The 21,144-nt window shown below is 45.1% G+C and overlaps 1 protein-coding gene across 2 annotated transcripts in view; it reads left to right on the plus strand.

Moving 5' to 3' along the window:
* Window positions 1-14,589: 14,589 nt before the first annotated feature.
* Window positions 14,590-21,144, plus strand: part of PDE6A (phosphodiesterase 6A) — a 60,868-nt gene continuing 54,313 nt past the window's right edge. For both annotated transcript variants that reach the window (XM_069484377.1, XM_069484378.1), the window contains exon 1: window positions 14,590-15,063. In XM_069484377.1, the coding sequence (XP_069340478.1) occupies window positions 14,590-15,063 (474 nt within the window). The remainder of the gene's footprint in view (window positions 15,064-21,144) is intronic.

Below are 21,144 nucleotides of genomic sequence, written 5' to 3' on the forward strand. Positions count from 1 at the left end.
AACTGCGATTACAGGTGCTGGCTACTGTGCCTGGTTCAGTCATTTTGTATTCAATTGCAGTTTATGTTTCCATTCCTAAGAAACCTTCACAGAATGTTCTGATACTCTGGATATAGCCTTGGGAAATGTATTTCATAAGTCCTCAAACACAATTAAATTTGGGAATGAGCATTAAAGCCAATGTTTTGCTTCTTTTTGTAATATTTTTCTTTCTTTTTTTTTTCTTTGCTTCATCCATGTTGAGAATTTGTAATATTTTTCTAAGAACGGTTATATTTAGCTTTAAAATATGATAGCTTCAGTGGATACATTTGATGACATAATATTAAGCAAACACAAGCTAGGTAGGCTGACCATCCTTAATCCAAAAATCTGAAATCTGAAATATGACAAAATCTGAAACTTTTTGAGCACTGACATCATGCTCAAAGGAAATACTCACTGGAGCATTTCAGATTTCCAGATTAGGGATGCACAACCAGTAAGTATAAAGCAAATATTCCAAAATCAGAAACACTTCTGGTCCCAAGTATTTTTGGATAAAGAATACTCAACCTGTACTGAAATTTTCCTAAGAAAGCTAGGCCATTTAAAACTGAGCTTGGCTGGGCACGGTGGCTCACACCTGCAATCCTAGCGCTCTGGGAGGCCAAGGCAGGAGGATCGCTTGAGGTCAGGAGTTTGAGACCAGCCTGAGCAAGAGCGAGACCCCATCTCTACTAAAAATAGAAAAAATTAACCAGGTGTGGTGGCAAGTGCCTGTAGTCCCAGCTACTCAGGAAGCTGAAGCAGGAGGATCACTTGAGCCCAGGAGTTTAGGGTTGCTGTGAGCTAGGTTGATGCCACGGCACCCTATCCTGGGCAACAGAGCGAGACTCTATCTCAAAAAAAAAAAAAAAAGAAAGAAAAAAAGAAAAAGAAAGAAAAAAAAAAAAAAGACAAAAAAAGAAAGAAAGAAAAAAAAAGAAAGAAAAAAAAAGATGTGGATTTAATTTGCATCTTTTATTACAAAAAAAAAAGAAAAAGAAACCAAGCTTGACATCCTGTTTTGAATACTGTGTGATATGCATGTCTGTGCATGTGTACTTAAATAACTGCTTTTAATACATAACACAATCTAAAAAACCATGTGCAGTGAGCACAGGCAGAAAAATCACCCTGGTTGTCAAGAGCCCTGGATTGCAGGCAGCTTTAGCCTTCTGTCCCAACCCTGGGTCTATTTCTCACTGAGAAAGTCCATACTTAATGATCAAGTCATGAAGTGGCAGTTTTCCTGGATTATAGGACTTTAGAACTAGATAAAGGTAATGAAATCCAATCTCCATATTTTTTAGATAAGGAATCAAGGTTCAGAATAGTAAATTCATTTGCTAATTCAAGGCACAGCTGGAGCTAGAACCCAAGTATACTGACTCCTGACATTTTTTCTCTAATAGGCTGTCTAGGTCAGTCTCTTAAGTGTATCAGATAATTACAGGAAAACTAGAGTCAACCCAAGAATAACCTAGAGATCTAAAGCTGTGGAAAAACTTGAAGCCTTAACATTAGCCCAATATTAATGTGAACAAGTTGTCTATGAAAATGAGTCTCCTCTCTTACATGGAAAAATCTCAGTTAAACTAGGCTGAAATAGGTGTGGACTGTCTAGTCTGGAAGTAACTTCCCAGTACTCACGCAGCTTATAAGCAACAGAATCACGACTTGAACACAAGCGTGTGTGACTCAAACTTGCACTGTCTCCTGACGGCTTCTTGTGAAGCTTTTTTAAAAATCTTCAGAAAAGTTGAAAGAATAATACATGCAACACGTGTACACTGACGATTTACCTATTTAACAATTCACCAATTGTTAATGTTTTGCTACATCTGCACCTTCGCACTCTCTCTCCGTACATAGAGGTTTGTTTATGCATTAGTTCTTCTGAACTATTTGAATGTTGCAGGCATACTTCAGCCTTAAATACCAAACTGAACCTACATTTTTGAGCCACTATGCTATCTGCCTCTTTTTCAAAAGAAGCATTCATTAGCAACATGAGGTCAACCATTTGGATGTGTTCCTCTAAAATCTGGAATGGCTTCCCTCTTCCTACCAAACACAGTCTAAAAACTTTACTGTAGTCTTCTCTCTACGAACGAGCCTGAAACTGCCTCTCTTTTGCTTCCTCCCATGCACCAGTGTTCCAATCACCCGTCCATGAAAACATTAAGCAGCCTGTGCTCCTCAGGGCCTTTGCTCATGTTGTCTTCAGTCTGAGATGTCTCTTCCTTCTACCTCCGTCTATCTTGGTCCTTTTTTAATCCTACAAGGCCCATCTCAAATGCTACAGGATAAGGGGGACTTAAACTTCTTAGGCTATGCTTCCCCACCGTATTACATATAACGAGCACTTAAATTAACATATCTCTCCAACTACGGCACATTTACAGGCAGGCACCAAGTCATCTTCATTTTCATATATCCCAGCACTTATCACAATGCCTCATACTTAGTATGTAGGGCTGTATCTGTGTTTACTGAAATGAATAAATAGGTCAAGTTTCAAGTAAATATAATTAAGACCAAAAAAAAAAAAACAAAACACCCCCTATTTCTAGTTACCACAATTAACAATGTCTATTTATTAATATGTCTGTAATGCAAAAAGAAACACCATAAGCCTTCTATCAGTAATGCAAGCACTATGACATATTGCTTCTAGTATTAAACCTAAACTAAGACAAAAATAATAAAATACCCAAGAAATAATTTAATGTAAAACCATGATCAAATAATTAGTTCCTTGCACAGTAATTCCCAGCTTTCAAAAAGATTTCATATACATCTCCCAGTTGCCTACTCAATAAATTTGAGAAGGAGAATATGAATTCCTATTCTCCAGTATGAGAAAAATCAAGATTTAGTCACTTGCTCAACTGGTAGGACCAGATTCTCAAACCACATCTTCCAAGTTTAGCTCTGTCTATAATACCGCACTGTTCCCAAATTTGTTTCCATGCTAAGAAGTCCTAGGAGCTGGTTTTCAAAGCACTACTCTGTGGCCAAGTACTCAACTCATTTCTGAGTCTATGAATAATTTTAATATGTGACGGTAACAAACTGCTTAAAGGAATAAAAGGACCAAGACTGAAATTACTTTTGTTTTGTATTATACATATGAATTGGTAACATTTTCTTTCTTCTTCTTCTTCTTTTTTTTCCTATTAGGAGCAACAACATAAAATTTACCCCTGTAGCTACATTTTGGTGAGAAAAATTAGCATCCCAGGCAAGAGTCAAATAATCCAAGCAAGCTCCTGCTTCCTTCATAATTTTGCTAGCCGAACTGGAATGCTCCTCCCCAGCTATACTCATGGCTTGCTCCCTCTCTTGAGTTTTTTTCCTCAAATGACACCTCATAAATCAGTTCCTTCTAGACACAATATATAATATAAAATAGCACCATTGCCACCTCCATCCCTCTGGGGCCCCATTACTGCCTTGCACTCCTATCCCCTTTGCTTTGCTCTATTTTTCTCCATGGCTCTTCTCATCATCCCATACATCTACTTTTTCACTAATTGTCCTTCATGAGAGCAGTGACTTGCTCTGTTTTGTTTGAAAGTATATCCCTAGTGCCTTGAACTGTGTCTGGCACCTAATAAGTGCTTAACAAATATTTGCTCAGTGAATGATAGTTTATACAGTAAGGAAGGAGTTACTTTCCCCATTCTCATCTAACTCAACAACCCCTTACCCCTCCACCTGAAACACCATAACCAAGCTTGCGTCAACAAATCATAGTTTTGGCAAGCATCTGCCCGGGGGGTTATGCTTGTTAAAAGTATGATGTCAAAAATTATGTGTGACCCTGAATATGTTTATCTCTACATCTTCCCCTAGGAGGCAGCACATTACAGTACAATGATTTTCAAATACAGAGAGCTGTTAAAATGCAGATTCTTAGAACCACCCCTGCAAATCAAAGGATAAGATCCAAGACTCTACACCCTGGATGTGAGCCAGTGAGCACAGGACCACACGTGGAGAATCACTGGGTGTATTCTGGAAGTCGGACAGATCTCTACTCAGATCCCAGCTACATTGTTCATCAGCTGTATGGCACTGGGTGAAAATTCCATTTTACTCAGCATCAATTTCTGCCTTGTAAAATTGGGATAACATTACCTAACTTGCAGGGTTGTAAGCCCAACACAAGTACTAGCACAGTGCCTGGCACATAGCAGTTACTAAATAAATGATATCAGTCTCTGTCCCTTCCTATTTCTTTCCTTGAGATTCCTGATGGGAAAAAAAAATGCAATTCATTTCTTTTCAACAGCTTTGGTCTTCCAATTCTTATCAATTTTCAAAGCAAGCTTAATCCAATATTGGATATCACATTAGTTATAGATTTCACATACAGAGAGCGCCATGGGGACAAGGAGGGAAAAGGGTACTAAAATGGGTGCCAGAAAGGAGTTTGGAATGCTTTTGTGGTCCCCAGTCTGTGCCAGGAAGGGGCCCAATCTGATATGCTATAAGTTTGGAGAGCTTGGTACAAGTCCTAGATTGGCAAATGACTTGCTGTGCAATTTTACACAAGGCCCTGACCTTCTCTGTGTCTTCTCAGTGTCCCCATGTATCCAACTTACTGTATGAGTCTGAAAGAAGTACAGGCTTTGTACTTAACCAGGTTTGTGATTTCAATAAACAAGATAACCACGCCCTCCAGATCTCAGTTTCTCCATCTGCCCAAAGTGATGGTGGTGGCTCATATCTCCTCGGTCCCTCCCCCAGATATCTGGGTTTGAGACAGCTCAACTAGGACAGGAAGGAGCAGCAAGGTGCGTGGGCACCCCGCAAGATGTGTGAGGTGGAAGGTGGGCAGCCCTCAGCCCGAGGAGCGGGGCCTGGATCAGCGGGGGTGGGGTGCTACCTGCCCTGCCCCGGCCCCTGCCGGCCCGGGAAATTACTGCTATGCACGCCCACCTCCCACGGCGGGCCACGAATGTCCGCGGCGACTGGGGGTCTGGGCTTCCACCTGGGACCCAAGCCAGGGTGACTCTAGGAGGGGCCCGCTGACCGCGTGGCGGCCGGCACCGCTCCCCAGACCTTCCCCCGTCCGCTCCCCTCGTCTCACCTCTCCGGTCCGGGCCGCCCTACGCGACGAGGCTGCGCGGCGCGTCCTCCGCCGTGCCGGGCGGAGGAGACACGGCGGTGCGGACACAGGCACACCCGCCCGGCCCCCTTCCCCGCCCATCGGCCGGCCCTGGAGAGGTGCGGAAGGCAGAGCGGGTGCGAACACCCGCGGCCGTGGCGGTCACGTGGCTCTGCCGAGCGAACGACGCGACCACCAGCCAATGACTGGGTCAGGACCGGCGAGGGTGCCGCCCCCTGGCCGCTCTCCTCCTCGCGATTGGCCGCCCTAGGCAGAAGGGCTCACGCGGCCCGCGTTCTTGGTTCCTCCCGCCCCAGAGGCGGTGAGTTCTCGGCTTAGAGAGCCGACTACGGCCGGGTCCTTGGCTTTAACCGCGGGAGACGCGGAAGCGCTCCGCCTGGGGTTGTAACGTGCTCAGCGTGTGCCAGCGGCCTTGTCCTTATCTCTGACTCCGTGGGACCCGGTTCCCTCCCACCCACTCTTGCATTGCTAGGAGAGGAAACTGGGCCCCTGCGTGGGAAAAGGTCAGCTAGCATGTTACGGGCTCTCGTCCCACAATAACTCATTCTGCACCAAAGATCCCGATAACCGGAAGGCTCTTTGTAAAATGTGACGAAAATGTAAAATGCAATTCCACTCTTGTTTAAAACCCTCAGTGGCTTTCCATGCCGTTTATAGATAAAATCAAGCTCTGCCTATACCGCGGAGGCCCTGCGCGCTGAAGCGCCCCCTGCTGTCTGTCCCCTCCCTGCTCTCACCCACGCTGCCCCCGTGCCCGCCACGCGTGTTCGCTGTCGGGACCTCAGCACGGGTTCCAGCTACCCGGTGTCTTCTTGTCTCTCAGGTCTCCGCCCAAACGTCTGTCCCCTCCACAGAGAGGCCGTCCCTGACCACCCTACGAAAACTAGCCAGCCAATCACATCATCGTGCCCTCTTGATTTCATTATCTGCCCCGAACTGGTATTGAGTATGTATTAATGTGTTCATTGTTCACCTTGTTTGTAGCTTGCACAGGCCCACTAGACGGCGTGGAGGAGGGACCTCTAAAGGAAGCAGGATTAACTTCCTTTCCTTCCCTTCCCAATGAACATCCTCACGGCCATTTAAGGAACTGCTTGTGTAGAGATGATCCCCAAGTTTCTGTCGCCCATCAGATTCAGAGTTTCCAAAAGTCACAAGCCATATCAGGAATCAGAACTGGATTCTACTCCTGATGCTGCCCCTTCTGGCTGGGGACAAATCACTTCATCTCAACAAGCATCAATGTTTCCACCTTTCAAAGGGCAGATAATGGCCTGGCACCCAGGGTCCCGGAGAGAGTCAAGTAAGGCCATCGGTGTAAAGTACTTTGTCCACTCCCTATAGATTGCACAACAACCAGAATAGGAACAGTTGCCAATTTCAGGATGTTTATCACGTCCCTGCACACAACTGTTTGTGTTCCTTATTTTATTTCGTCCCCACAGCAGCTTTAGAGGAGGTGCTATAATATGATTCCTTTTTTATGAGTGAGGAAATGAGATTTAGAGATGCTAGGTAACTTGCCCAAGGTCGCACAGTTGATAAATGACAGTAGCATGATTTTAACCCAGTCACATCTGTCTGCAAAGCCAACTCTCTTGAACCATTACACTCACTGTGCTATTCAAATGTAAGAATCTGCCCTCATCCTTGCATGTAACAGACACCAATAAAGACAGGTCAGATTTAATAATGGCTATCAATTTCTTTCTTTCTTTTCTTTTCATGTCTTTTCTTTTTTATTTCTCTCTCTCTCTCTTTCTTTCTTTCCTTTCCTCTTTCTTTTCTGACAGAGACTTCTCACTTTTGCCCCAGGTAGAGTGCAGTGGTGTCATCATAGCTCACTGCAGCCTCAAACTCCTGGATTTAAGCGATCCTCCTGCCTCAGCCTCCCAAGTAGCTGGGACTACAGGTGTGAACCACAACGCCTGGCTAATTTTTCTATTTTTAGTAGAGACAGGGTCTACCTGTTGCTCAGGCTGGTCTTGAACTCCTGAGCTCAAGCAATCCTCCTGCCTCCCAGAGTGCTAGGATTGTAGGCATGAGCCACCATGCCCAGCCTCTCATTTTCCTTCTTTTATTCCATGCATATTAATTATTAATCTGCATTACAGATAAAGAAATTGGAGCTCAGACTATTGTTACTTACCAAGGTCATGTAGCCAGCGATCCCCAACCTTTTTGGCACCAGGGACCAGTTTCACGGAAGACAATTTTTCCACGGATGGAGGGGAGTGGTTTGGTTTGGGATGATTCAAGCCCATTACATTTATTGTGCACTTTATTTCTATTATTATTACATTGTAATATATGATGAAATAATTATACAACTCACCATAATGCAGAATCTAATGCCACCGCTGATCTGAGAGGAGATGGAGCTCAGGCGCTGATGTGAGCAATGGGGAGTGGCTGTAAATACAGATGAAATTTCACTTGCTCTCCCACCATGCAGCCCAGTTCCTAACAGGCACAGACCTGTACTGGTCCTCGGGCCCAGGGCTTGGTGACCGCAGATGTATTAATAGCCAAGAAGTAGTGGATTTTGAAGTGTGATCTGTCAGAAGCCAAAATCCAAGAACATGCAGCTATGCCCCACCAGGGAAAGGTGCTAGAGAAGAAGCTGTAGGTCAGCCATTGGTGCCTCTCTCCTTCCTAGTTCAGCATCCCAGGTGGCTGTTTAATTTTTGTGGTCCCTCCTGGTCCTACACACGTACCCCCAGGGGCCCCACGGAGCTAGACATTGGTCTGCCACGTTATCTTACCTTCACTGATGCTCCAGTGTTCTGCAGCAAGAATCAGAGGGAGGAAACAATAACCAAATCCCTGCCAATGGAGAGCTGGCTAATAATCCGTTTTTCCTCCATAACAGCAGATCAGCAGCCCAGCCAGCCGGAACCTACATTTCTGTACCCCTCCTGTCTAAGCCTGGGCATTTTCCCTCCTGTTGGTTTCAGAGTTCATAGGGGTGGCTGGCAGCCCAAGGGCCACATTTTATAGCCTTATTCTGTCACAAACAGCTTTCCAAAGAGTAATTAATGATGTATTCATTGGGGGCATTGTGGGCCAGCAAAGAAGTCATTTCAGGTTGGGGCCACTTTAAAATTCACCTCCTCAGCACTTCCTGATCACCCACCCTCACCAGGTGGGACAGGTCACTTCCTCCCAGGCCCCACTGGACCATGCACTGACTCCAGCTATTGAATGGGCTATTCCTGGTATGCTATCCAGGATTCATTTTCACCACTATAGGTGTTTAACTTTTTTAAAAAAATATTTTAACTTGATTATTCTTGGAAATAGGTAACACTTAAAAAGTAAACAAATTCAAAAGGTCAAAGAGTTTACAGTGAAAAGTAAATCTCCCACTCTTACACCTGTGTACTTTTCCATTTTACCTTTTTTTTTTTTTTCTTTTCCTTTAGTAAAGCGAGGCACATTGACCCTGTGTACCATTCTAGAGGCAAACACAGCACCTGTTTCCTGTGTTGCCTTCCAGGTTTATTCTATACCAGCAGCTCTCGATTCTGGCTGCTCATTAGAATCTTTCTTTTTCTTTTTTTCACACTTCTCTTATGTAGGAATATGCTCATTAGAATCTCTTGGGGAACTTTTAAAAGATAGCGATGATGTTTGAGTCCCACCCCCAGACATTATCATTTAATTGATGTAGCGTGGGCTCAGACATTGATACCTTTTAAAAGCCCCCCAGGAGATTCTAAGCACACCTAGGGTTGGCAAACCACTATTCTGTACATGTACAAGATTCTCTGTCTATATATAAATTTTTTAAACAAAAGGAGCATATAAAATATACCATTCTGGTTTTTTTAAATGATACCTTGAAGATTATTCCAAATCAGTGCATAGAAAGCTGCTTTTGGGTTACCTATTGCTGAATAAATCACTCCAAAACGTAGTGGCTTGAAGCAATAATCATTTTGTTTTTTCTCACAGTTTCTGTGGGCCAGGAATTTGGTAAGGGCTTGCCTGGGTGGTTCTGTCTTGGGCCCTCTCAGAGACAGGCAGTGTAACTCTAGATAATGGCTGGAGTTGGGACGGAATGGAGACTGAAGCAGCTGACAGCCGTCTGGACAGCTCTTTCCTCCTTGTCTCGGTAGGGGCTAGTTTGAACTTCCTCACACCATAGCAGTTTCAGGGCAGTCTGTGCTTAAATGGTAGCTGAAGGCTTCCAGAGCTAGTGTCTCAGCTCTATACAGCTCTATAAAGGCTCTACAGGGGGACACTGTGTATAGCCCTTTGTGATCTAGCCTCACAAGTCACACAGCTTCACTTCTATTACAGTCTGTTGGTTCAAAGTCAACAATTTGCCCAGTTTCAAGGGGAAGGAAATAGACCCCAAATGTCAATGGGCAAAGTGACAGAGTCACATTGCAAGAAGGACATGTAGGATGGGAAACATTGTTTTGGTTGTCTTTGGCTACAGCAGCTGCATAGTATTCCACTGTTTGGATGTATCATCATTTATTTAAGGATTGATGGACATTTATGTTGTTTTTATTCTTTCAGTATTACAAATAATGCTTTGAATGATTATAGGAGTGTTTCCTCTGCCCCCTCCCCGAGTCCCTAGAGGGGCTTGGGCCTTTATGATCACTTTGTGATCACTGCGTGGAAGGACAGAGAGCAGCTATTCTCAGGTTCAAGAAAGCAACTCTGCTTTTGGCCTTGCAGAGAAATTAGGCTAAATTGTTCCAGAAGGGAAAAGAATGGAAGGCCACATGGTCAGGGAGAAGGGAGATTTTTGAGAGGCTCTCCCACGATTGAGATGGGACTGAACTTTGGAGGATCCTGGGGCTCTCCCTGCCCTGGAGGGGTGGGAGGGTCTCCTGCAGGGGTGGCTGTTAATGCTCTAGGGAGGCTGGAGCCTGGGGGTAGGAGGCCCTACCCATAGTAAGGACCCCGATCCCTGGCTAGGAGCAGAACTGCTAGTCTTTCTGGGCCATACCAGCTTGGAGGAGGGGCACACTTCTGGTGGCAGAGCAGACTAAAACTTAGAGGGATTTTATGGGTTGGACTAAGTTAGCCCAAAAGGTTTTCACATGACTCTGGGGTGGGCATCAGTTACAGTAATTACTGGAGTTGAATATCCTGCCAGCACCATGGGGTTGGGGCTTGGAGCATTGAAAATTTGATTTGGAGAAAGAAAAGTAACGTGACTCTTACACCCGGGGTGAAGGAGCACAAATCACTCATTACAAATATTTAGGTACAGAACGTGAGCTGTGATTTGACATTTCACAGGAATGAGCCCCAGCATCTCCAGTCTGCTCTTTCAGAGCCGTGGGCTAAGAACTGTGGGAGATGGTCTTTCGAAATGAAACATGATCTCTGCATTAAAATATTGACTTTCCCATTATTTCTTTATTTAAACTCATATTTCTGGATAGCCAGGACAACATCTTAGAGGATTAATAGTGATTGTTCTACCTTTCTGGTCAAGATTTTGATTAAGAAGATAAGAAAATAATCAAGCAAATGTGCAAAGATTTAACTACACAATGTTCATTAAAAAAAAATAGAAACAATCTAAATAACCAACACTTGGAAATATGTTAAATAAACTAAGGTACAGTGACCCAATGGAAGCCTATGAGGCCATTAAAAATCACCTGGTAGGCTGGGCACGGTGGCTCACACCTGTAATCCTAGCACTCTGGTAGACCGAAGAAGGAGGATCATTTGAGCTCAGGCATTCAAGACCAGCCTGAGCAAGAGTGAGATCCCGGTCTCTACTAAAAATAGAAAAAATCAGCCAGGGGTGGTGGTGCATGCCTATAATCCCAGCTACTTGGGAGGCTGAGGCAGGAGGATCATTTGAGCCCAGGAGTTTGAGGTTATGGTGAGTTGTGATGACATCGCTGCACTGTAGCCGGGGTGACAGGGTGATCCTCTGTCTCAAAAAAAAAAAAAAAAAAAAAATATCACCTGGTAAAAGAATATTTAATTGTTCAGAAAGATGTTTACATATTTTGAGAAAACACCTGTGGAAAGAAAAAAAGATGTTTGCATATGTTGTTAAACAGACAAAATATGTGTTGCACCACCATAGTTACATTTTTTAAATTATATGATTGGAAAAGAAGGATATGTCTCAAAATATTTCTCTGGGTGGTACTGTTATATTCATCTTTTTGTTTGCCTATATTCTCTTACCCACAACACAAAGAAACATTACTTTATAAAAAGAAAAATAATAAAGTTTTGGTTAAATAGAATAGGAAAATAGGCATATTTGTATTACTTCTATTTTTTACTGACCATCACTGCCTCATACTTAGCTTACATTATCATTATTAATGGCTACGTTTATTGAGATCTGGCCATCAACCAGGTTCAAAGCATATACTACCTCTATTCCGCACGACAGCTTTGTAAAGTATCATTGTTACCTACAATTTGCAAATGAGGAAATTAAGACTGGAGATTAAGTAATTTACCCCAAATCAAAGTTTGTAAATTGCAAGAAAAGGATTTAAACTCAGCTCTCTCTGGTTCCAATGCCTAAGTGTCCCCTCCTGCCTGTTGCCTTTCTCCAGCTATTGTCAAAAAGCATGTACTTAGGACCTGATTTTACCTGACTTTTCAGGATTACCCGAAGTTCCCAGCTCTTTGTGAGTTATAGATTCCTTTCAGAATCTGAGCTTTAAAAAAATGCACATGAGGTTAAAACGTACATAAGGATAAACATTTACATGGCTCATCCATGGACTCAAGTTAAACTCTCAAGGTAAAATATTAATAAAGAGAATTTCACAGACTGGCCAAGCTCTAGGGACACAGACCCAACAGGAAACACATCTAGCTGTATAAAGTCACTAAGTCAACAGGTGGCAAGACAATTAGGAATTGGGATTAACTCTAGGTGAAGGGTAAGAACCACTGACATATGGGAGTGAGCCAAGGTAAGTATAAAATGAGGGTGGAGACCAACAAGGCTGTTCTGGAAGTTCTAAGGGCTAGCTGACAGGGTGAGGGAAACTCTTCTCTTCCATGGCTTCCCAGGGGCGGGGTTTGGCAGGCCAGGAGGGAAAGGCCTTCCATCAGGAAATGGAGGCTAAGTGAACATTCAACACCAGTGGAGGCCAGGCACGGTGGCTCACACCTGTAATCCTAGCACTCTGGGAGGCCGAGGCGGAAGGATTGCTTAAGCTCAGGTTGGGGGGTGGGGATAGAAGTCCTAACTCATTAATTGTGGCTAGGTCTGAAGCTGCTAGGGGCTGCCAGCCACCAGTCAATCATTAGCATGCAAAGGCCTCACTTGGGGGATTCTTAGGATTTTAGAAGTTGAATGTCAGGAGACAGAGTTGAAGATGAAATATACATCTCACAGTAGCATAATGCTGAACACCAAGGCTGTGCCAGGCAGCACTGCAAGACCTACCTGACAGGTCCCCGCCCCCAAGAAGCTCACAGTATAGTGGGAAGACAGACAGTAGGACAAGGAAACAAAAAATAAACATGATAATTTATGATGGTAATAAATGTAATAAAGGAAATAGGCCAGGCGCGGTGGCTCATGCCTGTAATCCTGGCACTCTGGGAGGCTGAGGCAGGAGGATCTTTTGAGCCCAGGAGTTGGAGGTTGCAGTGAGCTACTATGGCGCCACTGCACTCTACCCAGGAAGACAGAGTGAGACTCCGTCTCAACAAAAACAAACAAAAGGCAACTGAACACCCCTCCTCATAGCCCCCACCAGTTGTTTTTTTTTAAAGGAAATAAATAGGATGATATGACAGGCAGGAACTGGGGAGGAGACAGTTGAGGGCTGCTTGGGATAAGATAACTGCAGGTGACCAGCATGAACTGGAACCTGGTTAAGAGGGCAGTGGCAGGGGAGGCTGGGAGTGGGTGAGAGTTGAAAAAAATGGGTACAGCTATGGGGTACAATGTACACTATCTGGGCGATGGGTACACTAAAAGCCCAGACCTCACCACCATATATGAAATAATATTAATATATACTTATAATGGAATTAAGCTTGGACCCCCTAAATCTATTAAAATTTTTTCAAAAGGAAAAAAATACTAAAAACAAGAAGAAGGCAGTGGCATGCAGAGAGCTGGGGACGTGCACTGGGACAGAGGGCTCCAGGCAGTTACGATGGGAGGGTTTGGGGAAGTTCCAGTTGCTGCGTGGGCTGCCAGGCCAGGGGGCTCCTGTGTACACAGCGTGGATGGGTGCAGCCCCAAGCACTCATTACACTCTACAATAAAGGAAGTAATCTACTTTCCAATAAAGATGATTTACCAAGGTCAAAGTGCCAGCAACTCTCTATAATCATGTATTCCACAGTGTTTACCATGCAGAGATGCCAGGCTCTGGCAGATACAGTCACGGAAACTAAAGTTAAGTTTCCACCTTCCTAGTGTGCAGGAGTGTGGATTCTGGTATTTCAAGATTCACTGGAGTTGATAGCATCTGGACCATTGTGTGCATTTCTGACAGACGACCCAAGAAAGTACAGGCTGGAGCCAGAAAAATCACATTAAAAGTGCCAAGAGAAAGATCAAATAAATGGGTTGAAAGGAAATATATTTTTAAGGTGAAGCTTCTATGAAATGGACAGAAAGTAAAATGTTAATTAGAGATTACCTCTGAGTAGCAGATTATGGATGATTTTAATTGTCTTCTTTGTGTATTTTCTACAGTGAACATGTATTACTTTTGTAATAAAGGAGAAAGAATGAAAGGTGTGCTGTTTTCAGTAGAGCCCTTAGAATGCCCAAACGAGAGAGTCCTTGAAATCTAAAGCTGGGAAAGACTTTAGTGCAGAGATTGTGAAATCTGAGTCTACAGGTACCAGACCCACGATACAGACGAGGGAAGCAGGATGAGTGGCCATGCAGGTGGAAGGTCCACTGGGGAACATCGGGGAAGGGGACGGAAGGGTGGGGTGAGGGCCAGGGGGACGGGAAGGCTGGCGGGCAGCTGTCCCTCAGCTCCAGCCCTTCCTGACATGGAGGAATGTGGACAGAGGAGCTAAAGAAATCTCCTAAACAGTAAATGTCAGGCTTGTATGTCAAATGTTTGAGAAAACTGCCACAGAAGGCAGAGAAAACATGTCTGTAAGTAGTAGGTTGTCCCTGGGCTGTTTGCAATCTTTGCTTTAGCTCTGTGCAGAAATCTCTTCTTAGCTCTTGGTAGACCAAGGTGAAAAGAGAATTCTCACCTTCTCCCTGCTGGGGCCCAGCAGCATCCGGAACACACTGATCCCCATAATCCTTGTTCTTGAGAAATATTAATGACTTAATCTCCCAAGTTCATTCCCGCTCGTATGCAGCTGTCTCAGTGTGACTTACAGACCAGGCCCAGAGAAGTCCCAGTTGGAGGGGAACATTCCACGTGCCGCAGAAGGCCTCAGGCTCAGCCCCTCCACAGAAGTCGCCAGTGGAATTCCCAGCCATGGGGGAGGTGACAGCAGAAGAGGTAGAGAAGTTCCTGGACTCAAATATTGGCTTTGCCAAACAGTACTACGACATCCACTACCGGGCCAAGGTCATCTCAGACCTTCTGGGGGCCAAGGAGGCAGCTGTGGACTTCAGCACTTACCACTCCCTGAGCAGCGTAGAGGAGAGTGAAATAATTTTTGATCTCCTGCGAGACTTTCAGGAGAACTTACAGACCGAGAAAAGCATCTTCAACGTCATGAGGAAGCTGTGCTTCCTCCTGCAGGCAGACCGCATGAGCCTGTTCATGTATCGGACCCGCAACGGCATCGCGGAGCTGGCCACCCGGCTCTTCAACGTGCACAAGGACGCTGCCCTTGAGGACTGCCTGGTGATGCCAGACCAGGAGATCGTCTTCCCTCTGGACATGGGCGTCGTGGGCCACGTTGCACACTCTAAAAAGATCGCCAACGTCCCCAACACAGAAGAGGTACTCTCTTCCCCATGAGAGAGAGGGCAGTGAGGCCTCATCCCATGGGGTTCTGGGATGCACGTGGGGTGGGGAGCTGTTGGCCACGGCCACCAACACTGGGCTGGTGACATCATGGTGTGTCTCTTTCTTACTTTGTTTATTTACTTCTCTTTATTTTGAAAAAAAGTTTCAAACTTAACAGAAGAGTTTTTTTTTTTTTTTTTTTGAGACAGAGTCTCACTCTGTTGCCCAGGCTAGAGTGCCGTGGCGTCAGCCTAGCTCACAGCAACCTCAAACTCCTGGGCTCAAGCGATCCTCCTGCCTCAGCCTCCCGAGTAGCTGGGACTACAGGCATGCGCCACCATGCCCGGCTAATTTTTTCTATATATATTTTTAGCTGTCCATATAATTTCTTTCTATTTTTTTTAGTAGAGGTGGGGTCTCGCTCTTGCTCAGGCTGGTCTCGAACTCCTGAGCTCAAACGATCCGCCCACCTCGGCCTCCCAGAGTGCTAGGATTACAGGCGTGAGCCACCGCGCCCGGCCAAACAGAAGAGTTTTAAAAAATTCAAAGAACTGTGTATCTTTCATCCAAATTTACTAATCCTTACCATCCTGCCACCTTTGAGCTCTCTCTCCATTTTTTTCTGACCCCTTTGGGAGGAAGTTGAGGACATCGTGACCTTTTGTCCCTAAGTACTTAACTGTGTATTTCCAGAACAGAGACATTTCTTCCCTGGCCACAGTACAATGATCAAATTCTGGAAATGTAACACTGATACAACACCATTATCTAATAAACAGTTCATATTGGATTTTCTCCAATAGTCTCAATTACGCCCACATGGCACTGTCTCTCAGTCTCCTTGAATCTGAAAGTTCCTGAGTCTGTCTGAAGGATACAAACCAAATATTTTGGAGAAATGTCCCTCCATTTGGGCGTGTCTGATATTTCTTCATGATTAGGCTCAGGTCCTGCATTTCTGGCAGGAATAACACAGCAGCGATGTGTTTTTCCTCCTGCTTTACGGGCAGTCGGTCGCATTACTGGAAATGTTAACATTGGTCACTTGGTTAAGCACTTGGCTCTTTCTTCTAAGAGTGCAGCGTTCCATGGGATTCTAAGGGCAGTTCTGACAAAGACCTCTTTGATCACCTGGGGCAAATCACTCTCCCTCTCTGGACACTGGCTTTTTTTTTTTTTTTTTTTTTTTTTTGTTGAGACAGAGTCTCACTTTGTTGCCCAGGCTAGAGTGAGTGCCGTGGCGTCAGCTTAGCTCACAGCAACCTCAAACTCCTGGGCTCAAGCGATCCTACTGCCTCAGCCTCCCGAGTAGCTGGGACTACAGGCATGCGCCACTATGCCCGGCTAATTTTTTCTATATAGATTTTTAGGTGTCCATATAATGTCTTTCTATTTTTAGTAGAGACGGGGTCTCGCTCAGGCTGGTCTCGAACTCCTGACCTTGAGCAATCCACCCGCCTCGGCCTCCCAGAGTGCTAGGATTACAGGCGTGAGCCACCGCGCCCGGCCTACACTGGCTTTTAAAGGCTGTATGTAATGCAGTTCTCCATGTAGCCCTCTGCCCGGGCCAACTCCTACTCATCCTTTAGATCTCAGCTTAAAAGTCCCTTCCTCAGGGAGGCCCTCCTTGATCTCCCTGTTATAGTCTCCTCCCTAAAACCACTTATCACAATGAGGTCTGAGGCCAGGGACCATCTCTGTTTTATCCACCAGGCATTTAGCCCAGGAGGCAACATAGTGTCTAGCATAAAGCAGGTGCTCAGGAAATACCTGGCATAAAAGATGGACAATCAAGCTGGGTGTGGTGGCTCACGCCTATCATCTCAACACTGTAGGAGGCTGAGGTGGGAGGATCGCTTGAGCCCAGGAGTTCAAGGCTGCAATGAGTTATGATCATACCACTGCATGCCAGCCTGGGCAACAGAGTGAGATTCTGTCTCTAAAAGAGAGAAAAAAAAAAAATGATTCACGGTCAAGTAATTATACAACCATTTCTTTAGACCTGTCGTACCCAAAAGAATGCCCCGCCACAGCAGGACCCAGCCACATCAGGAGCTGTGTTCAGTCTTTTCCAAGATTCAGCCCCTGGCCATCGTGTGACTTTGTGCTTACCTTACCTCTGGCCTTATTTCAGACTAAGGGTCTTAAAGTTAAAGAGAGGGGAGGGAGAGGCTATCTTAAACTGCTTCATTTAATAGATAAAGAAACTAAGCACAGGTGACCCTGGGCAGGGGGTCCCCTGGGGCACGCAGGGGTGGGGCAATGGGCCTCCACTCAGGATGCTTTCAACTCTCTAGACTTTAATTGTAGCCAAGATGGATTGTCTCGCCCACTTTACTTGATAACAATCTTATGTTGTAACTCTTATAATGCCTGTTTCACAGATGATGAAACCGAAACCCAGAAAGCTTTGCTAACATGCTCAGGGTTACACAGAGAAAATGGCAGACTGGGAATTTGAACCCAGGCGCTCTGGCCTGGAGCCCACTCCCCCCCCCCCCCCCCCCCCCCGTCTGCTGTCCTATGCTCCCTCCTCATCTATTAAGTGAGGGCATTGCACTGGGTATTATTTAAGAAAGGTCATTTTGAATCATACAGCAGCAAGTTAAGCTGTTATGCTTTGAAGTCAGATCTGGGTGTGAATTCATGACTCTGTCACTTTCTAAGAATATAGCCTTGGCAAATCATTTAGCCTGTCTGGGTTCATCTCCTAATTTATGAAATGGGGTGATAATAGCCACCTCTCAGCTTTGTTGTAAGGATTAAACGAGGGAATCATTTATTTCTTATGTAGCAGTATTCTTGTCACCTTGTAACAGCAAGCTCTTGCGTGTTAATATCCGGACTACTTTGATGTTGAGGATCTATTCCAAGTGATGGATGCTGTACCAGGTCTGTGCGGAAATTGAAGAAGAACCCAATCTTGTCCTTGAAGCTTTCAGTTTGGATTCTGTTTCTGGGAAGGCAGAGAAGAGAGATCCTGAGAGTTTCTATAGACCCTGGTGTTAACAGGGGTTGAGGATTTAGGAAGATTCTCTGATTCTAAGAGATTCTAGCTTACCAGTTTGCTGAGCTTCTGTGCTAAGGGACGGAGAGTTGCTTCCTGTTCAACCCTAACAATTCACCCTGAAAGCCATGCCTGACCTTCCCTGGAAGCTTTCGGGCCTGGGTCAGTCTGCCTGGCCAATGACTCACGCCTGGGAGGAAAGTCAGTCCAGGCCAGCCATCCTTGTGTACTTGGTGTTTGCATGTTTGCTTCATAAACTCTTACTCAATTTATGGCTCTGGGCAGGACTCTGGGAGTTGGGCGGAGGAGGAGGAGGAAGATGTTTGTGGACTGGGGGCTGGGTCATCCCTGAACCACCGACAAATGATACTCTTAGCCTGCAGTGCCCTAGAAAAACCTGGGAAATTGTTGCAATTGTTGCATTGTTGCAATGTGAAATCAAGAATGGGATTTTTCAGGACTGTGCTGAACCTCTTGGCCCCCTATAAGATGGCCAGTTAGGCTTGAATTTTAGATAAACAAACAATAAAATTTTAGCATAAGTATGTCCCGTGCAATATTTAGGACATACTTACACTAAAAAATGATTTATTGTTTATCTGAAATTCAAATTTAACTGGGCATCCTGTAGTTTTATTAATAACTCTGGAAACCCTACTTGCCATTCAGGATTTATTTTCCTTTTCTCCAAGCAGGAAAGCCTGTGAAGTCTGTCTGTCCCTGTCTGTGTTACTCCCTGCTGGCCCCAGCATCTAGTCCAGTGCCTGGAACAGAGTGGGTATTCATTCAGTTTACTGAGCGAGTGAACAACTAAATGACAGTCCTTCCCCAGCACTTTCCATAGCCAATAAATCTCATTTCTGAACACTGGAGCCAAGAAGACTCATTTCTAGAGACTCGTATATCTGTTGTCTGCCCTGCTCTCCTTCCCTTCCTGCGACACCTGGGACTCAGCATGCTAGATCAGAAAAACCTCAGGGAGGTTTCCCTTTACCAAAGGGGAAACTGAGGCTCATAGAGGTTTCAACTACTGACAATGTGCTGAGTGGTCCCTGAAGCCACTCATAGGACAAGTCCCTCCCTCTCTAGGTGCCCAGGTTATTATCCCCCAACCTATGGGGGTCTGTTTCACATTACGGTTTAAATTTGGGCTCATGTTTTACATGATATCCCACTACACCATGAGGACCCAATAAAAACAACCTCATCCTACTGATCTTGGCAGACCCAATGCCTGGCACAGAGCCAGTGCTTGGTAAATACGAATGAATGAGTCAATTAATCAATGAACCAATCAATGAATGAATGAGTAGAAAAGCTGTGCCACTTACCAGCAAGGGAGTTGTCTATAAAATGGGGACGATGACAGTTCTATTTGGCAGGGCTGACGTGAGAATTAATAAAGTAGTATATATCTAAGTTGTCTGGCTCTGAGCCTAGCACGTCATCATTATTCAATAAACAGTTGATCTCATCATCACTTTTTTTGCTTTTTTTTTTCTGTTTGTTTGTTTGTTTTTAGAGACAGGGTCTCACTCTGTTGCCCAGGCTGGAGTGCAGTGGCCTGGCCATAGCTCACTATAACCTCTAATTCCTGGGCTCAAGGGATCCTCCCGCCTTAGCCTCCTGATAGCTGGGACCACTGGGACGTGCTCTCTCGAGCCAGAGGTGGGGGTCTTTCTATGCTGCCCAGGCTGGTCTCCATCTCCTGGCCTTAAGCAATCCTCCTGCCTCCAGCTCTCAAAGTGCTGGGATTACAGGCGTGAGCCACTGTGCTCAGCCCACTGTGAATGTTTGAAAAGGTGAATTGGGGAATCCAAGAATGAGAAGCAATGTTACATTGCACTTTAAAGTCTAAACTGTTTACCATCCTCTAAAGTCCTGCAGGGTCTGGCCCCTGCCCGCCTCTCTAAGTTCCCTACCCTCTACTTTGCCTCTCCTTCTCCTTCTCTGTGTTTCTGCTACATTGATCTTTTTTCTGTTTCTCCAATGGGCCGAGCTCATTCCTACCCACTGGCCTTTGCATTCTCTATGCCCCCTGCAGGGACTGTGCTCCACATGTCTGGCCCCTTTGACCCTTCAGCTCTCTGCTCAGCGTTATGTCTTCAAAGAGGCCTCCCTTCACCAGGGCAAGAAATCCACCCCTCTTGTTCACTGCTGTAGGCCAGGGCCTAGAAGCGTGCCTGGCATGTACAAGGCACTCTGTGTATGTTGCAGCTGGCCTGTGTCCCAGGCAACGCTGACGGTCTGAAAACCTCATGAAAGTTTTGTAGCTTTGTCCTGTTATCCTTCCCCTCCCTTTCTACAGCATCACCCAGTTTATTTCCTCCAAAGCAATTATCACAAACTGGAGGGAGAATGCTTAGTTGTTTACTTGTTTTTTGTCTGTCTGCCCCATTTGAATGTAAGCTTTGCCAGGGCAAGAAATCCACCCTTTTTGTTCACTGCTATAGCCTAGAGTGTAGAATAGTGCCTACCATATAGAAGACACTCTGTTATTGCTCCCTGAAGGAATGAATGACTCTGGGCTTCCCCTAGCTGGGCCTCTGATTTCAGGATTTGAGCTGAAAGGCTTCTAAGTCTCCTTCTGCCTCTAATAATCTGAGGTTCTATGACATGGTTGTTTAGAACACTTTATATGCTGAAAATACAGGAAAGGCAATGATTGTGTAGATGCCAGTCCACTGGTAACTGGAGTGCTCAAGAGGGAAGTTCCAGGGCTGAGAACTCAGTGGGAAAGAGCATTCTGGTAGGTTCAGTAGTATCTGCTTCCCATGCAAATAAGGCCCCAGTATTTTCTTTCCCTGATAGGAGTGCATATTGCAAAACTGAACTGACTTCATGAAATGAATCTAAGTACGCCCCACCCAGACTTGTGCTCAGGAACTCATCAGTATCCTCAGAGAATGACACAGAAAACTCTTCTTGGCTAATGCCTCTTTAGAGATTTTGCTTAATCCTCAAATGCTAATTCCAGTAGAGCACTGCAGGCTTCTCTTAATTACTTTACCCTTCACCTGGTTTGAAACAGCTTTGCTGATAATTATGGCATTGCCTATTTATTTAAT

Source organism: Eulemur rufifrons, chromosome 10 (genome assembly GCF_041146395.1).
Source record: "Eulemur rufifrons isolate Redbay chromosome 10, OSU_ERuf_1, whole genome shotgun sequence".
NCBI lineage: Eukaryota > Metazoa > Chordata > Mammalia > Primates > Lemuridae > Eulemur > Eulemur rufifrons.